At 35.9% G+C, this 19858-nt stretch overlaps 1 protein-coding gene across 1 annotated transcript in view; it reads right to left on the reverse strand.

The window, feature by feature from the left end:
- Nucleotides 1-19858, reverse strand: part of SCML2 (Scm polycomb group protein like 2) — a gene marked incomplete at both ends in the record, with an annotated part of 65473 nt that overhangs the window by 16884 nt on the left and 28731 nt on the right. Inside the window, 2 exons of the mRNA XM_084258042.1 lie at nucleotides 2088-2272; nucleotides 18849-19092. Coding sequence (XP_084114168.1) covers nucleotides 2088-2272; nucleotides 18849-19092 — 429 coding nt within the window. The remainder of the gene's footprint in view (nucleotides 1-2087; nucleotides 2273-18848; nucleotides 19093-19858) is intronic.

Raw genomic sequence — 19858 nt, forward strand, 5'->3', positions numbered from 1 at the left:
GTTTATACCAAGAAAGTATAGTTATCTGCCCCCTCTCCCACCACCATATAAACATATTCAAAAAGGCCTCTTCAGAACTGTGAAACTAGCATTGAAATTATTTGAAAATAATAGAGTTAAAACAAACTATCTGGGATTATATCTTCATCACTATATCAACTAATCACAAAGACTTTCAGCAGCTAGAAAATATGCATTAAAATATGCATTAATGATCTTGATATATTTTAATTTATAAATGGATTTAAAATATTATTTCCCTTTAAATTTCATTAACTCTTCATATTGTTTAATTAATTTATTTTTTTGAGATTTATTTATTTATGCATGCAAGAACTGGGGTACAGGCCAGAGGTGTGAGGGGTGAGAGGATTCACCAGAGACAGAGTGAGGAGCAGAACAGGCAGACTGACTGAAATACACTGCTGAGGGGAGCAGTGGGCGAGTCAGAAGTCTGCTGCACCATGTGGGTAGCTCCCTGGCCAGGGACTGAACTCGTGCTTCAGTGGCTGTGGACAGCTTCATAGGTTGAAGTCTTAACCCCTTGCACCACCACGGAGGCCCTGTTTAATTTAGCTTTAATTGAAAAAATTTCATTTGCTAATGATTTACATTAGCACAGTCTGTTTATTTGATTTTTTCACTTTATGATTTTATATTTGAAATATATTCAGTTCTATCAACTTATGATTTGTATTTTATAAATTCTGAATGCTTTCTGAAATAAAAATACTAGTATTAATAAGTGTTTTAAGATTAGAATGATATTCATTTTGTTCCACACTGCAAACATTAGTTGAATCAAAGCAGAACTGTTATATACACTGACATCAGATGGCTGAACTCAGAAATATTTAAGGTAATACTGTTAAAGGAATTCAGTTCTAATAGATCTAGGAAGATTCCATACCTTTATTTATACGTTGAATGTATCTCTAGACAGTGTACATTTAAATCTTCTTAAAAATCCATATCTGTCTTCCAACTGGATAGTTTAGTTCACTGATTTTTAAAGTAATTATTAATATATTTGGGTCTGGGTCATTATTTTTTCTATTTATCTTCTGTGTTTTATTCCTGTTTCTCCTTTCTGGTATTTTTTTTTTCTTGATTACTTGAATAGTCCTTAGAATTTAATTTTAATTTCCCTATTGGCTTTTTAGCTGTACTTTTTGCATTCCTGTTTTTATAACATGTCCTGGGGATTACAACATACAATATATATAAAATTAATACTGTACCACTTTACATAAAATGCTGAAGCCTTCAATGTTACAGATCTTTATTTTCTACCAAGCCGTTATACTATGATGATTTTATGTACTACATCTCTATAAATCCCACAAGACTACATTATAATTATTGTTTTAAATAGTCACATTATAAAGAAATTAAGAAGAAAAAACAAAAATGAAAATTTGTCACTTACCCAGATAGACTTCCTTTATCATTTCTTATAGGGCTTGTCTTGGCAGTGAGTGAAGAATTCTCTTAGTATGCTTATATCTAAAAATGTCTTTAGTTCACCTTCATTCCTGGGGAGTACTTTTGCCAAATACAGATTTCTGTATAATACTCCTCCTGTATGTAACCCCTCCCCACACCAGATTCTCTCTGCTTCCATTCATTCTCCAGTCTCTTCAAGTAACGGCCTTTTCTATTATTTCCAGGCTTTAAGAGTTCTTTTATTTGGGAGAATCAGTTAGGTAGAACGTGACCCTAGTTTCACTGAATTTATCACACTGATTCCTCCCTTCCCTGTCCTGGATTATTGAGGTATAAATCACGTAAAGTTTATTTCACATAGTTTTTAACACATACTGAGTTTAAAACAAACTGTCTGAACATTAAGTACATGTACATAAGTACTTTGCATGTGATTTTAAAGAAGGTGGATACACTATTCAAAGTTTTGTCAACCCAATAACAGAAATACCAAATCTCAATGGCTATATGCCATAAAGAGACTATAATCTTAACATGTTTCTAAAGGGCCTCACCACACTCTTACTAGTAAATTCCCATATGTTACAATTCATAAGGCACTACAGAGATCAATAATAAAAATTAATAGGAGATACACTCACCTTTCTTCCTGAGGTTGTACCTTTTTTCCTTGGTATGGGATTTTTAACAGAAGTTCTCTTCTTGGGGATTGATGGTTTAGCCCGACCTGATTTCTTGATCTGCTGTGTTGGTAATATTATAGCAGTTTTCTGTGAAGTCTGCATTGAACGCTGGGTTGGTTTGGCTATATTCTTGGTAATGGAAACTGAGGGGAAAAAACACACAAAAATAAAATTAAAGTAAATTATATAATTAAAGTACTATCTTCCTATGACTCGAAAGAAGTTTAAATCATCCCTAAAAATCCATCCTTAAAAATATGCCCAGAGGTTATTCACTAAAAGTACCATTTAAAATGAGTTTAAGGTATGGAAGATTTCAGATTACTACAGAACAATCAAATTCTCCAGAAAAAATAAAGATATTTATTTATATTGAATTAGTAACTGTAAACATAGCACAGTGAACTTTTCTTTTTTCAGCTTCTCATATTTTTAGTCCTTAGCATAGCATAGAAATCTTTTCTTCAGATAATACTAATTGTGCTATATGTAGGAATCATTTTGCCCATCAATATAGAAAACATAACAAGCAGCTACCAATCCCTCCTACTTCATCTTTCAGAGGCTAGGGGACGTCCCTGCATTTGATTTTTTTAATGGCTAAAGTACATATACATCTAATAAAAAAGCTTCAATATAGAGTTTACATTAATGTTGTCATAAAAGAACTACTATCAGCCAAATTATTGGTATCTACTGGTTACTTGGTAACCAAATACAGTTTTAATATTTCAAATGAAAGTTACCTGCCAAATTATTTTTGTCTTTGTTCATGGTTAAGTAAAAGGATATTTTTTAGTATTCACCCCTTAATAATTTTATTATTTCAAAAATGCATTTTTACATAGTAACAAGTACTAATATAAAAAAATCTTTAGAGGAAGAAATTTCTACATCTATACAAAAATCAACTACTTTTATTTTGAGGGCTTCATCTTACATTTGAAGCCCATCTACCACTTTGATTCTACCATCTTCAAATATTATGTGTAAATCTGACCTTTCATAGAGCAGCCTTTTTATCTACCTTCTATCACTTACAAGCCATAAGAGAAAAGGGGAAGCAGAGTCAGGTGTAAACCCCCTAAGTGTATTTCATATACTCCTGTTGCCATGCCACACTACAGCACTGGCTTCTTTAACTGATATTTTTAGACACTGGCCCATTTCTTCTTTCCCCTCCTCCTGACCTGTATCAGAGGAACCACCCATCCCACCCCAGAAGCCTAACTTGCTTTAGAAATTAAATGATTCTAACAGCCAGAGTCTGGCTTTTCTCTGAAATCAGCCTTTTATATACCCGAGTACTGTTACTGTCGCATAAAAGTGACTTTATCTTTCCATAAAGGTCACATAAAAGTGACTTTACCTTTTTAATTGAGGTAACACTGGTTTACACCATTGTTTTGTGTAAAAGAAATACAGAACCTCCCCCTTAGGTTTGTTATTTCCTTATCTTCTTCACCAATGAAAAAATATTTTTAGGTTTTTAGAAAACCTCATATAAGCTAAGGAAAACTCCTGAAGGAAACTACAAGGGGTAATTACTAGAAACCTTGTAGGATAGGGAAATAACCAAGTATGTTCCTATGCTTACCACCAGCAGACAATTGGAAGCCAGAAGTCGGCTGAGGATTTTTATTTTTCTTGGAAGATACAAAGATCAGATGAACATAGGACTGCTACCAACTATTCCTTACATCTATTCCCAACCCTGCTTCTTCTTCTCTAACCCAAGGATACTGGCTCCAGATTAATAAGGTTCAAATTCAGCTTTGTCTCATAAAGGCTATGAGACCTTGAGCAAATTATTTAAAGTCTGCATTGTGGCACAAGGTATATACTCAATTAACATTGGCTGTTACAGCATAACCACCATCACCAGCCCTGTCTCTATTCACACCCTCCCTTCCCAGGTCCTGAGGGTGATCCTTGGTCTCTGTGAAACAACCGATTGACTATTGGGGTAACCTTGATGTCAATGCCTAACAAATGGAAGAAAAAGATGTCCTTCAAAGAAGGAACTCCTACTTATCTACATTCTCTCCTTCCTTTTTATGACCAAACTTCTTGAAAGACCAGCTCATGTTCACTGTCATTATTTTCTCATTTTCAACCCTAGATGCAAAGGTGCTGAAATTATTTGACTTCCAGCACTAAACACTTCTGATGATGTCTCTTTTTAAAAAATTCTTTCCTGGGTTTCACACTATTCTCCCTCCTGGTTTTCCTCCTACCTCTGTCACTTTTCCCATGGTGGCCCCCAGGATTAGCCACTTTCTCCCTACTCCTACATCTCAATTGTGAATGCTTTGGTCCACTCCCATGATTTCTGCTACTGCCCACATGTAATGATTTCTAAATTGAGCTCATGTTTTCTTACTAGGTCAAGCATTCAAGTGCCCACTCACCCCCATAAAGGACTGTCTCAAGTTCCAGAGCTGTTTTCAATAGCCAACTAGTTAATCTAAATAGGCATCTCAAACTCAACAGGTTCAAAAGCAGAATTCATTGTGTTTATCCTATATGCTTTTTTTTTTTTTTTTTTTTTTTGTGGGACCCTCGGCGGCAGCTGGGGAATGAACCGGCGCTGCACAGGCTGCAGGCAGCTTCGCAGCCCAGCGCTCAACCGCTGCGCCACCAGGAGAGGCCCCCTATATGCTTTCTTGATGAATGACATTAACCTTTTTTACCCATTAGAAGCCTGAAATCCTGAAGTCATCTTTGTACTCTTCCTCCCTCTACATGTCTAACAAAGCCTATCCTCGAAGTATTTCCCAGTTGTGTTCTTTGTGCCTGTCAATAACTTGGTTTAAGACCTTGTGACTTACATAAGCTACAACTCTATTCTTTTTTCTTCTCCTATCTCTTCATCATTTTTTTTCCTATTTGTATAGGAACAGACCTTTATTTTTCTTTATACATTTTTTACATCCCTTTTCATTTTTGCACAACGTATGCATTTTCATCTTATAGTCCCCATACAATTCCTATCCCCCTTGTTTTTTTTTCACCTTTTTTTGGTCCAGTACAAAATTTTATTTTTTTAAAATAAATTTTATTTTTATATTCCCCATACAATTGCAACCCCCCCATTCTGACCCAATCCCTCCCCTTCTGCCCCCCACCCCCCAAAAAGTGTCTCTGGTTCAGTTTTTTGTTGATTTTGATTTTCACTTTCTTATCCTCCTTCCTGTAGTGTCTCTAGTTTATAGTTGTTTTTTTTTTGTTTGTTTGTTTTTGTTTTTTGTGGGACCCTCACCGGCGGCCAGGGAACGAACCGGCGCTGCAGAGGCTGCAGGCAGCCTCGCAGCCCAGCGCTCAACCGCTGCGCCACCAGGGGAGGCCCCTATAGTTGCTTGTTGATTTTGATTTTTACTGTACTATAATTAGGTTTTTTCCTGGTCCCTTATTTAGGTTTTCTAAATTCCTGCTATGAGTGAGACCATCCGGTATTTTTCTTTTTCTTTCTGGCTTATTTCGCTGAGCATGATCCCTTCCAGCTCCATCCATGTTGCTGCGAATTGCATGAGTTTATCTTTTTATTGCTGAGTAACATTCCATGGTGTATATGTGCCACATCTTCTTGATCCAGTCATCTATTTTTGGGCATTTGGGTTGTTTCCATAGCTTAGCTATTGTAAACAGTGCTGCTATAAACATAGGGATGCAGGTGCCTTTCTGAATTAATGATTCTGTGTCCTTTGGGTAAATACCTAGGAGTGGAATTGTTGGATCATATGGAAGCTCCATCTTTAGCAGACTGAGGAATCTCCACACAGCCTTCGATAGTGGTTGGACCAGTCTGTACTCCCACCAGCAGTGCAGGAGACTTCCTTTTCCTCCACATCCTCGCCAATATTTGTACAAGTCTATCCTCTTAATTGGCATTCCTGGATGCTCTTTCCAATCCGTACTCCATAGCATTTAAGTATTATCGTTATAAAATACAAGTTGTTTGTCACTTGTCTACTTAAGAATACTCAATGTCACATTACCCATATGCTAAAATCTGAATTCCTTGGTGTGGTGTCAAAGACCCTCTACATATATCTTTACCGCCTCAACTTCTCTCTTCCCTAGCTGTCATTATGGATTATCAGCCATAATCATCGCTTCAGGTCTTCAAAATTCTGACTCTTACTGTCTTTGTAGAGTTTTATCCAGCAAAGGTCTTCCCTCCCTTGTCAATGGTTAAACTAGCTGGGGATAGAGGGGATCTAATGGAACATGGAGGAGGATTACTAGGGCTTTGGGGGTGGGAATGATGTAAAACCATGTAATTGTAGAGTTTGAACCTTTAATCCCTAAAACAAATACATAGTGTTGTGAACCAACATTGCGTCAATAAACTTAATTGGAAAATAAATCTGTTTTAAAAGTTGCGGGAGAAAATGACTGAATTACCACATATTATTTGAAACTTGGTTCAACTACCAGCTCTGTAAAGTTCCAGCACTAAGCTTCCACACAAACTATAGGACCTTAATGCTCATACACCACATGTACTGTTTTTATCTCTACTAGCACAGATCTTGCAGCATCTTTTCTTCACTTATGTATCTACCTACCCTACCACAATATGAGTTACTGTAGGCAAAGGAACTATTTAAGTTCCACTATTTGTCTAGGGTCTGCCATATATCAGGCCCCCAATGTATGTTTGTAAAATGAATAAATGTTTAATATTCGTGTTTTGTCTCTGACCTTCTATTTCCACAGAAAGAATTCAGGTAGCTTAGGCATTAAATAGATTACCAGGGCTTGATTACAACATTTTATGATTTCTTTGAAAAACATGCCTCAAATACTAATCATCCAATTTAAAAATCAGCTTCTAGAATATACTCCATTCAAAAAGGAATGGAATAGCTGCCATTTAAAACCAAAATGAGGTACCACTTCATACCCACTAAGATGCTATAATAAAAAAAGGGGGGCCTCCCCGGTGGCGCAGCGGTTGAGCGCTGGGTTGCGAAGCTGCCTGCAGCCTCTGCAGCACCGGCTCGATCCCCGGCTGCTCCCCGGCCACTGGAGGAGGGTCCCACATGGCGCGCAGACCTCTCCTGCCACCCGCTGCTCCCCTCAGCAGTGTACCTAGGTCCTTCTGCCTGCTCTGCTCCCCGCTCTGGCTCTGGTGAATTCTCTCACCCTCCCATGCTTCTGACTGTACCCACTGCTTGTATAAATAAATAAAAATAAATCTAATAAATAAATCTTTAAAAAAAAAAGTATACCTTCTATTTAAAAAAAAATTTAAAAAAAAATAAAAAGGGGGGAAATAATGAGCATTGGCAAAGATGTGAAAAAATTATAATGCTCACTCGTTATTGGTGGGAAAGTAAAGTGGTGCAGCTGCTGTGCAAAAGTTCGCCAGTTCCTGGAAAAGTTCAACAAAAAATTAACGTATGAACTGACAATTCCACTCTTAAGTATATACCCCAAAGAAATGAAAACACGGACTCAAGCAAGTACTTGCATGAACATGTTCACAGCAGCACTATGAACAAGAGCCAAAATGTGGAAACAGTTTAAATGTCCATTAATGGATAAACAGATGGTTACTATATATGCAATGAAATATTATTCAGCCATCAAAAAGAATAAAATACTGATATATGCTACACATGGATACACATTGAAGACACCATGACAAGTAAAAGAATCAAACACAAAAATCACATATTGGGCCTCCCCAGTGGCGCAGTGGTTGAGCTCTGGGTTGCGAAGCTGCCCGCAGCCTCTGCAGCACCGGTTCTATCCCCGGCCACGGGGCAAGGGTCCCACATGGTGCGCAGATCTCTCCTTCCGCCCGCTGCTCCCCTCAGCAGTGTACTTCGTCAGTCTGCCTGCTCTGCCTTCCCCTCTGGCTCTGGTGAATTCTCTCACCCTCCCACGCTTCTGACTGTACCCAGTGCTTATATAAACAAATAAATAAATAAATCTTTAAAAAAAAAAAATCACATATTACAGGATTCCATTTACATGAGCTACGCAGAACAGGTAAACCCACAGAAGCAGAACGCAGACTGGTAGTCGCCTGGGGCAAGGGGGAGAAGGGAAGGGTGACTCCCTGGTTCATGGACATGGGCTTCCCTTTAGCGTGATGGCATATTTTGGAACTAGATAGAAATGTTAGTTGCAAAATACTGTGATGTACTAAGTACCCATGAATTGTGCATTTTAAAATAGTTCATTTTATTACATCACTTTCACCTCAAAAAAAAAAAAATGAGAAAAGAAGGAACCCTATATACATCAACTGTGCCAAAGACTTTGCATATATTATTAAATTTGCCCTCAAAGTTTTGTAAAGCTAGAACATTCATTATAATTATATTATCAAACAGAGACTCAGTGTGATATGCAATATGCATCCCAGTATCACATATCTAGCCCAGTAGTAGTAGAACTGGGATTCAAATTCAGGATACCTATCAACCTTTGCTTAAACTGGGTACTCTTTTTAATTAGTGAGGAAAAATATTAAAAGACTTGACTTTCTAATTAAAGTATTTTCTTCTATAAACTTAACAAACAAAATACAGAATTAAATAGTTTGCTTAAACATTTTATCAGGTTCAAATTTGAGGGAGCTTACATATAACCCACAAAGAAAAGCATTTAAAGTAACACTGAAAACCAACTGTCAACATGCCTTTAATAATCCAGAAGGCAATTTCATTTTATCCATTCTCTTGGCTAAATATATCCCCAGGGGGGAAAAAAAAAGAATTGCATCCAATATTGGAGTAACTTGTGATAGTCATGCTTTACTCTTTAAATTTTCTTAGAGATTTTCTCCAATTTGAGCATTTAAAATCGGAACACATATCTATTAATTACTAGAATAGCAGAATAAGAATACTTAAGGGGATGGGACCAAACCAGTACAACTCTGTGTACACAGAACAAAACACAACATAATCAGTTGGTCTCAATAACTATTGGCAATTAACATTTCTTATTTTTTAATTAAAATATCTTAAGGTTTATATACCAAAATATTTGCAATGATTATATCCGGATGAGAGGAATACAAGCACATTTTAGATTTCCTCTTACCATTTATCCTTGTTTTCTAAATGTTCTACAATACCAATTTTGTCATAAAATATAAAATTCCCCAATAAACAATCTAATCACTATTGTGAAAAACAAGAGAAACAGTCATTCTAACTATTTAGATTTCTCTAAAGAAAACAATGATTCCAAATAAATATTGTAATATTCTATTTTGGTTAAAAAGTCATACAACTCACAGTGACATACATGAATCCATTAAAAATAACATTAGAAATACCCATGTAGGCTACTGCATACTGGCAGTCACCTTTTGAGTCCACACAAATAAAACACAATAATCAGTCTCCAGCAATTTCAGAATTAAAGAGTATACTGTCAGTACCATGCAAAAATATCTCTACCACCCAATTAACAATCAGAGAAACATGGTGTCCACTTCCATCCACAGCAGTAGTGGCACTCTCTGTCCTGCCTGCCTCAATCTTGCCTCCCATAGGTCTCTGCTTCTCACTGTTCCTTTCATCATCACCTAAAAATTTCTCTATGACACAGCCTTTTTACTCTCTCACTTTCCTAATGTGCCCCAAAAAAGCATAAAAGTCCTTTCTAAGTTCCCCACCACCCCTCTCATTTCAGAAGCTTTATTTGTTCTACAGCTAATCACAAAAAGAAAAAAGAAGAGCAAACAATAGAGAAGTTACAAAGAAAATCAAGTTCTCTAATTTTAATGGCAGCTACCCTGTTTTGTTTTGTTTTTTATAGAAATGAGAGTTGTTTTACACATGTTAACCTTTGTTGGACCTTGCACCAAGTTCTAACCTGAGCACTCTGCCCATTTCCCTGCTCATTTACCAAGCAGAGCTATTTTGGTTGGCATGGCTGGAGTCAACAGTGTGAACAAGTCCAGCCCTGCTGCCTTAGATCCTCAATCCTTGCTTAGTTTCCTTCATAACCCATCATCGGTTTCCCTGTCAACACCAAGAATCAGTTTTAAAGTATTAACAATACCTTAAACACATAATAAAAGGTAACTTCACACAAAAAGAAATCATTCACTCAGAAAAGTAAAGATTTTTGTCTTAAAAAAACTTGCTTTTGGGGTCTAACAGATTATCCCCACTTGGATAGTGCTTGCTATGTCTTTCCTAGAAGCTTTTAAAAATTACGCCTGGGGCCTCCCTTGGTGGTGCAGCAGTTGGCGCACAGACCTCTCCTGTCGCGCCCACTGCTCCCCTCAGCAGTGTATTTCGTCAGTCTGCCTGTTCTGTTCCCCACTCTGGCTCTGGTGAACTCTCTTGCCCTCCTACGCTTCTGACTGTACCCAGTGCTTGTATAAATAAATAAATAAATCTTTTTAAAAATTTAAAAAAAAATTATGCCTGGACAACTAGAACAAAACCAGATATAATGAAAGGACCTGTAGCTTTGATTTGCTCTCCTGTCCCCCATTTCAAAACAGGGTATGGAGATCTAAGATAAACAGATTAAAGAAGAGAGAAAAAACTCTAAATACACCATATAAAACATACCCTTTGCACAGTATAGTCTATCTTAGGTTATTGGAAACTAGAAAAATGTTACTGGGAAAAATTTCCCAAATACAACTGAAAGGTTAAATCACAGCTCTCTAAAGTAAATAAATAATGAATGAATAAATACATAACAAAATAAAAGATAGCTCTCTAACTTAAACAAAATATGAAGGTCCAGTTAAAGTTGCTTATCTCCGTAACTAAATGACAGAACTTTTTTTCATGGCATACATGCTAAATTAAAATAAGAAAACACAACTAGTAAAATTTACATGTTTTCTTACCCTGTTATATATAATTAAAGCTCATAAGTATTCAGTCTAGACTGGAAATCATTAAAATGCAATAACAAGTTAAAAATCACAATTAAAATTCATTAAGGTTTTATCAATTATACTACAATTAAAAAAATAATTTAGAAGGGCTTTAAGAGTCCTGATTTAAAAATACATTTGTTTTCTACTTACATATCACAGATGCTTTGTAAACTACTCCTTTCAGCGTCATGGGGGGTACTTCCCATGAAGACTTTTATTTCAAAATCTATATTCATATCTGCTCATTTCTAAAGAACATAAGATTTCTGTGACAATTACATTATTAAAGAAGATAATTTCCATAGCCTATAATATTTTCAGAAAATGTCACATGAAAAAAAGCAACTTCAGTTGTTTTAGGTCAACCCATAATTCATCTAACAATACTGAGCTTTTAAAAGCCACTCAATTTTTAAACCATAGCATCCCTTTTCTTATTGACTGCCTTCTAAAAAAATGACTTCCATTACGCTGTTCAAAAAAAGTTGCAATCGCGGATACAATTTCCCCAAAACACATTAAATGTACTGATACAATATTTAATTATTAAAATATTATCCACATTTCTGCATCATAAAAATACTTTCAGTAAGTTTCACATAATACCAATAAAAAAATCACATCATTTTCAAAACGATACAAAAAAATTTTGCAACTTTTCATTACAAATTGGAGATTTAAATAGGGTTATTCCTCTTTTATTTTAAGCCACTTCTATGGTAGAAATAACCAAAGATTGACTTTTCTTTGCACCATAAAACAATTATTAGAACTGACTAATCAAATAACAGTGCCAACAATTTCAGTAAGTAATATCTATAACAAAATAAAGAATTTTTTGAGATAACGAATTGCTGGGATATTCAGTATAAGAAAGCTAACAAAGCAGACAATGAATTTCTGTTTAACCACACTCCAACTACAACATCAAGAAACTTTTGGGGTAAATCCTACCTTTAGGAATATTCCAGAGAGACAGTACTTGATGTATTTACTATTAAGGAGATTTAGTCTTTCTCCTTTACCAGAAATAAAACTGCTTTTCTGCAGAAAGCGAGTCAACAACAAAGCCCATGTTGCTGGAGCAAGTCTGAATTTCTAGCAAATGGGGATGAAGCTATTTGCATTTGTTGGTTTAAGGGGGGAGAAGGGGGAGAAGAGGATGAGTGGGAGGAGGGGACGAAGAGGACTGCTAAAGTAATTCGCATATTGTCTGTGTCCCGCATAGACAGTGATCATCAGTCACCTGCTCAAACTTCCTTCACTCCTGCCTTTAGAGAAGAACCAAAGGTTACCCTGGGTCAGAGAATCTGGAAAGAAATGAGAAGACAGGCAAAATCTAACTGCCAGTCCATTATGTCTGTAGACAAACTTATCCCCACTGGACCACATGTCCTAAAAACCAAGGCATTTCAATAGTCTCCAGAGAACTTGTTAAAATATATCACAGAAACAGAAACAAGAAAGAACCTCCAGGTTCTGCTTACAATTATTGCACTTATTTAGCTGAAATACTTAAAACAGAGAAAGGATATTTGTTTGTTTGCTTTTCAAGATAATTCTTTGCATCATAATTCATCTCATTTGCAAAAGCAAAACATTTGTTCCAAGCTGCTCATATGAAAAAGAAAATATCAGCTATTTTAAATTTCATGGCTTTTGAGAAAGTAATATGCTTGACAGCATTTCCAACTATTTCATTTATACCATAACAAAAGTACTAAAAAAGCAAGTGGGGGAGGGGAAAGAACAGGGAGGGAGGGAGGGAGGCATAATGGTTACTGGTGGCAGAGTATGGGTGAGTTGGTGGTAGATGCACTATGGTGGTAATACCTGATGGGGCTACCCCATTGTTACTTCAGTTGTAGGTAGGTAGGTAGGTAGGTAGGTCGGTAAGACAGACAGATAAAAAAAAAAGTACCTTACTCCATATTTTATTAATAGCTAACATTAAGGACAAAAATCTAAACAAATACTTGAGTGTTTATTCAGAAGATCTCTGATGGGACAACACATCTTGAACTTTTAACATTCTTAATTATGTGACCCTATGTTACTTTTGATCCACAACAATAAAGAGAAAGGAAAAGTGCAGCTTTCTGTAATTTTTACTAAATATACACAGCTGCATAAAATGAGGAGTAAGTTGGTAAAGATATGTCCTAAAAACTGTAAAATTTTAATTTTAAAATTAAGAGAGGTGAGGCACAAGTTACAGAAACCACATAATCCTCTGCGCATCTCTGAAGAAAGAGCAAAAGCAGCCATAATTTCTGGTTCTGGTTTTTTTGTTGTTGTTTTTTTAATGAGAATGGGTGGGGGCGGGGAGTATTTCTTGTTAGCTCAATGGAAGCTTTGGAATACTTTTCACAAGACTAACTTTCACACAGTTCAAAAGGAAAATATTACATAGGAAGGGCTTTACAAAGCCTTTATATAAGACTAATATATAACAGCCATATATAATACATAATGGCCAGTTACATTTTTAAAAAAGATCAAAAGTTTAGATATTAAAACCTACTTCTTTAAAATTTTAATATAGAAAAATTAAAACACACATGCGCCACATACATGAACTCACATTTATAAAACAAACCAGCATTCAAAATGCAAGATAATTGCATTTAAAATCTATTTGAATTTTTAAATTTTATTTTTAAGCAGACATAAAATTTAGGTCTGAATTAGCAACAAAGAAAACCTAATATGCCAGTTTTATCAAATATTCATTATCAGAAATGTTTTACAATGTTGTGAAGGATGTGCATATTACCACTGAATTATACTTGGAAATTAAAGCAGTTTCCATGAGAGTATGTGGGAGGCGCAGGGGTTGGTGATACACAACTGAAGGATTTTATCAAGGAAAGAGAAGAGATGATGGCCACGAGACAGTAAAGCTTGGCTAGACACCTTCCTGATTCTAGGTTTTCACCGCCTCCACAGTTCCCTTTGGACCAAAGGAATTCCGTTATACCCTTGGGATTCTGCAACTTTATACTCAAAGCATCTGGAAGTTTGCTACCCTCCTTTCCGGTCTGTATGATCACAAATGCTTAAAGAATTAGGCTACAAGACGAAAGTCTGCATCAATGTGGATTATTAATTACAACTGATGCATAAAACTGAAGCTAAGTTAAAACTAACTCATTAATGATTTAGAAATTACCTAAGTTCAAAATATAATTTCTCGACTAAAAATTTACATTTATTGTATTCATAAATAAAACTACAGACATAAAATAGTAACCTATTATGTACAAACTTTCCCAATACAATACAGGAAAAAGGAAAAGATTTCTAAGAAATATTAAAAATAACAGTAGTTCCCATTCTGATTCTAAATTGCTGGATTCTAAGTCTTCAATTAATAAATATTTGGATTTTAATGAAATGACTAGGTACAAATTTCTGTGACTGTATATGCCAGAGCAAATGAAGGACAATATGAGAAGAAACCAATAGTTTACAGAGCATTCCTAAATTTCTCTCCCTCTCTCTGTTATCTCTCTTTAAAAAAAAAATATATATGATTCAAAGGAGGGGGAAAGCATGGTGAAACAGAAAACAGCAAGATTAAATAGATTCTTTAAGAAGAGTATCTACAATGGACCTTGTTTTAGTTTACTTTAGTCAGCCTTCTTTAAACTGCCAAGGAAACAGCAGAACACGTAACTTTTTTCCTCTGTCTCTAGACATTCTGCACAGGTCTCCAGAATAAATCTAATGAGTATGACAGCACCAATCAGAAGCAAAGAGCTTTGAAAGACTGTAGGGTCATAATAAGAACCAAAAAAGGGAAAATTTAAATAAACAAAAGAGAGGAAAAAACACATAGCTTACTTCATTTTACATCCAAGATATGTTTCTCAGTGGATTTTTCTACTCCTAAGCCTGGTAAGAACTTGACTGTTTCTGATTATAGACGTGTTAACAGAGGAAAAAATTGTCAGAAGTTGTTTTAAAGTCAACAGAATTTTATTACTATTCTTGAAAAGAAATTCAGTAAAGCTTATTAAATAACCAGTTTTTTAATTCAAAGTCAAGCAGCATTCATGGATGCCTCAAAAAATACATGTCTCGGGGCCTCCCTGGTGGCACAAGGGGTTGAGCACCACACTATGAAGCAATCAGCAGCCTCTGCAGCACAAGTTTGATCCCTGGCTGGCCAGGGAGCTACCCACATGGCGCAGCAGACCTCTCCTGGCTTGCTGCTGCTCTCCTCAGCAGTGTACTTTGGTCAATCTGCCTGTTCTGTTCCCCACTCTGTCTCTGGTGAATCCTCTCACCCCCTCCCCCATGCCTCTGGCCTGTATCCCTGCTCTTGTATGCATAAATAAATAAATCTTTAAAAAAAAAAAAGGAAAGAAAATCTTCACCCACCTCTGAGGGGAGTGGAAATGTATTTTTCTGAAAGACCATTTGACAGGCTTAGAAACATAACCCTTGACCCAGCAAATTTATCTTATGAAAACAGAGGAATACAAAAGTATATTCACCATATCATCTACCTTTGTTAAGTAAATTATGGCATAATCATGATACAATCAACATAGAAATAAATATTTCATTTGTAGGGATACATGGGAACACATACATTATTAAAAAAAATACTTAAGGAATATGCAAGATAATCCCTTTTCAAATGAAAATTGCTAATTATATCAAAGTAAAGATTTTCCTTAACTTACCAGTGGGGTTACATGCCCTAAGCTTACCATAAATGAAATATATATGCTGAAAACACATTAATATAACTAGTGGCTGAGCCTCACCTACCTTCAACATGCTCAGAACAGTCATATTAATTTAGAGTTGGGCAAAATCATCTAATACAAACTCTATTTTATAATGCATTGAGTAGCTCATGTAATCTATTGAATTACAGGGCATGGCTGGCTAGGAACTGCTGCTAATTACTGCTAGTCATTATCAGTACTGCCTATCACCAGCCTGGGAAGATCAAAATTCAGAATTTGAAGTACAGTTTCTACTAAATGTATATTGCTTTTATACCATCAGAAAGTCCAAAAATTGCAAGTTGAACTACTGTAAGTTGGGGGCCATATGTACATATGCAGGTTTTTATAAGCCACAGATAAAAAGCAAAAGTTCCCATTACCACCTAATACCTCTTCCCAGAAATAACCACTGTTACAGATTTGACATATAGTCTTTCAGATCATTCCTATGTATTTATAGGAATACACCTATAGTTACATATAGAAATATATTTGTTTTGATTTCAAGGTGTTATATATTTTGAAGAATTGCTTTAAAGAAAAAGATTTATTTTATTTATTTATGCATACAAGAACTGGGGTCTAGGCCAGAGGTGTGGAGCGTGAGAGGATTCACCAGAGACAGAGGGAGGAGAACAGGCGGGTATACTGAAATACACTGCTGAGGGGAACAGTGGGCAAGACAGGAGAGGTGTGCTGTACCATACGTGGGTTAGCTCCCTGGCCAGGGATGAAACTCATGCCGCAGTGACTGGCAATAGCTTGCTAGCACTGAGACTTTAATCCCTGCACCACCAGGGAGGCTCTGTAGAATTGCTTTTAATATAGCATTGAGGACTTTCTTAGTAAATAAGGAACATTTTCATTCTTCTAAATTGTTCTATATTATTAACTATACCAAGATTTATTTTAACAATCCTCTACTGATTTGAGTATGTATGTTTAAGACAAAAAGAAAAAAGGCAATAGGAAGTCAAATACAGATCAGACTACTTACCATGGTTATCTCTGTATGTTCTCAATTTTTTGTTTTGAGCATTTATCACTTTTTCTATTAGAGAAAAATTGTTATATTAAAAATAACAAAAAGTAATTTAAATAATTTTCTTTCAAGAATATATCTAAAAAATTATACTTTTGTATTATAGCTGCCATTTAATGTATTGACTAAAGTTTTCTCCCTCAAAAAGAACATTTCACCTAGTGTAAGTACAGTATTAATTCTATCTAAGCAAAGCTTGAAAAAAATAAAAAATTAATTATATATGCAATGCCTTTTGATGAATATCTACTAATAATATTTAGCCATACTTTCCCCAGAGTTCTAAAGTTCTTCTGGGGACTTCTGTGAATCTTTATAAGACAGAATGTGGCACCAATGGGCACATCTTTATTTCTACTTGATTGCTTCCAAATTCTACTTCAACATGACTAGGGTTATTTATATTCAAAAATCAGTCACTGAAAGTGCTTCACAATACCAAATTACTTGCATGATTTGAAATCCCTACTAATGATAAAACAGTTAAACTTTCACATCAAACATTTCAAGTTTTTTCCAATGAACACACCACTTATTCTTGTATATGTGTGGTTTTTTAAAGACATCAAGATTAAATGAAATCCATGTCTAGAAGTATCAGACTGAAACTGTAAAACACCAAAGATGATGTGAAAATATTACGGTAGACAGAGAAAAAAAAGATTGATTATAGTCAAAAGAAAAATATAGAACAACAAGGGCCTCCCTGGTGGTGCAGCAGTTGAGCTCTGGGCTGCGAAGCTGCCCGCAGCCCCTGCAGTGCTGATTAGATCCCCGGCTGCCAGGCGAGGGTCCCACATGGCGTGCAGACCTCTCCTGCCACCCGCTGCTCCCCTCAGCAGTGTATTTCGTCAGTCTGCCTGTTCTGCTCCCCGCTCTGGCTCTAGTGAATTCTCTCACCCTCCCGCGCTTCTGACTGTACCCAGTGCTTGTATAAATAAAGAAATAAATCTTTAAAAAAAATATAGAGAACAACAGTTCAATTCTCAATAGCAGTAACAGAAACCAAAGGCAAAAGGCAAAAGAATGGTATCGTCAATGGGCTGAAAGAAAATAGCTGTCAACTTAGAATTCTACACTCAGAGAAAATGTCTTCCAGGATGAAGTTGAAATAATGACATATTCAGATAAACATAAACTGATAGTGTGTGCCACTATAGCAAACTAGTCTCACCAAAGTAAATTATGAAGGATCTACCTCAGGCAGAAGAAAATTAATCCCAGATGTAAGGTTTGAGATGCTTAGAAGGAATAAAAAAGAACATGTTAAATATATTGGTGAAGCTCAACAATTATTGACTATATAAACATTAATAATGGCTTATAAGATCACAAAAAGATATAATTAAAATATACAACCATAATAACATGAATTTGAAGGTGATAAATGGGTAGAGTATTCTATGTTCCCTTTATTGTCTTAGGACAGAAGAGTAAAGATATTAATTTTAGACTTCCATTAAAGTTAAGAAAGCACAGTCTATAACCCCTAAAATAAGTAAAATGATGTAAACCAACTTTATCACAATAAAATAAAGCATGTTTACTAGAGTTTTAAAAGAATAGAAAATATAGTGTAAAACTTTCAAACAAGGGGGTGAAATTAAATGAGAAAAAAATAATCCAAATAGAGCACAAGAGGAAAATAAATCACAGAAAAGGTAGGACAATTATATCTGCAATTATAATAAATATAAACAGATTAGGGCCTCCCTGGTGGTGCAAGGGGTTAAGACTCAACCCATGAAGCAATGCGCAGTCACTGCAGCACAAGTTCGATCCCCGGCCAGCGAGATACCCACATGGAGCAGCAGACCTCTCCTGACTCGCCTGCTGCTCCCCTCAGCAGTGTGTTTCAGTCAACCTAGAATTCTATATCTAGCAACTATCCTTGAAGAATGAAGGGCTCCTGAAAAGAAAAATAGTGAGAAGAAGGGCTGTTCCACCATTAACAAGGTAGTAGCCAGAGAATACACCAACTTTCACAAGCACATGGCAATAGCAGTTAGATCAAACTTCAATAAAATAAAAGAACATGTGATTACTTATTGGCTTACCATTAGTTCCTGGTGGTTGTAGTACATCTCCTGTCAGGCGACACCACCCAACTGGGAAAATATCTCGACAATCATACTTGCACCAGTAATCAAATGCTCCACTCCAGCCATCGAATGTGATATTAACTTCATCTCCTTTAACATCTCCAATCGTTGCAGGGCAGATGAGATACGGATTTTTTCTATCTATAGCTTCCAGTTTCATTCCCACTTTAAAATTATTTAGAGGTGGCTTTGGTGGTTCCTACCAAAACATAAAAAGTTTTCACTGTTAAGATGTATTAAGAAGTATTTGCTGAACTGTATTCTTACAACCTTAGCAAATAAAAATAAGTTCCATGTTTATAAATTAAATACAGGAAGAAAACAGTTTTCATAGATATCTCTGAAACTCTGCTCCACAACAACTCAATTACTCTGGAGCAAAATCAAGAATCTGGAAAGAAAGAAAACAAGTCTGACAGTCATTCATTCATTCAGGAAATATGTATTATATACTGTGCACCAGGAATTCAGGACTGATGAACAAAAACATGAAAGATCACTGCTCTGATGGAGCTTGCATTCTAGTGGTAGTGGTGGTTGAAGGAGGCTAAGTGGGGGAAGAGTATAAAATGCAGACACAAAACACTAAAGTCATATAGTCCTGGTCATTTATGATATCCAGTTCAGAAACCAGTATTTAAAAGTATTCCTTAGTTACAGAAAGCTAAAGCATTCAAATGCTAAAAGGATTCTTAGAAAGTGCTATATTAAAAGCAACATCTTTTCTTTCAAGTTGTTTTTTATCCTAGTAAATGACTAGGATAAAACCCAGTCATCCAAGCCAGAAGCCTGGATATAGTCCTATGTTAGTAGCTCTCATCCCCACTGAACTTCAGAGTCACCTGGGAGCACATCACTAGTGATGTTGATTAAATCAGTCTAGGGCGGGGCCTGGCATTAACACATTTGAATTCCCTGGGTAACTCTAATGTGCACCCAAGACTAAGAACCACTGCTCTAGTTGA

Source organism: Talpa europaea (genome assembly GCF_964194135.1).
Source record: "Talpa europaea genome assembly, chromosome: X".
Classification (NCBI taxonomy): domain Eukaryota; kingdom Metazoa; phylum Chordata; class Mammalia; order Eulipotyphla; family Talpidae; genus Talpa; species Talpa europaea.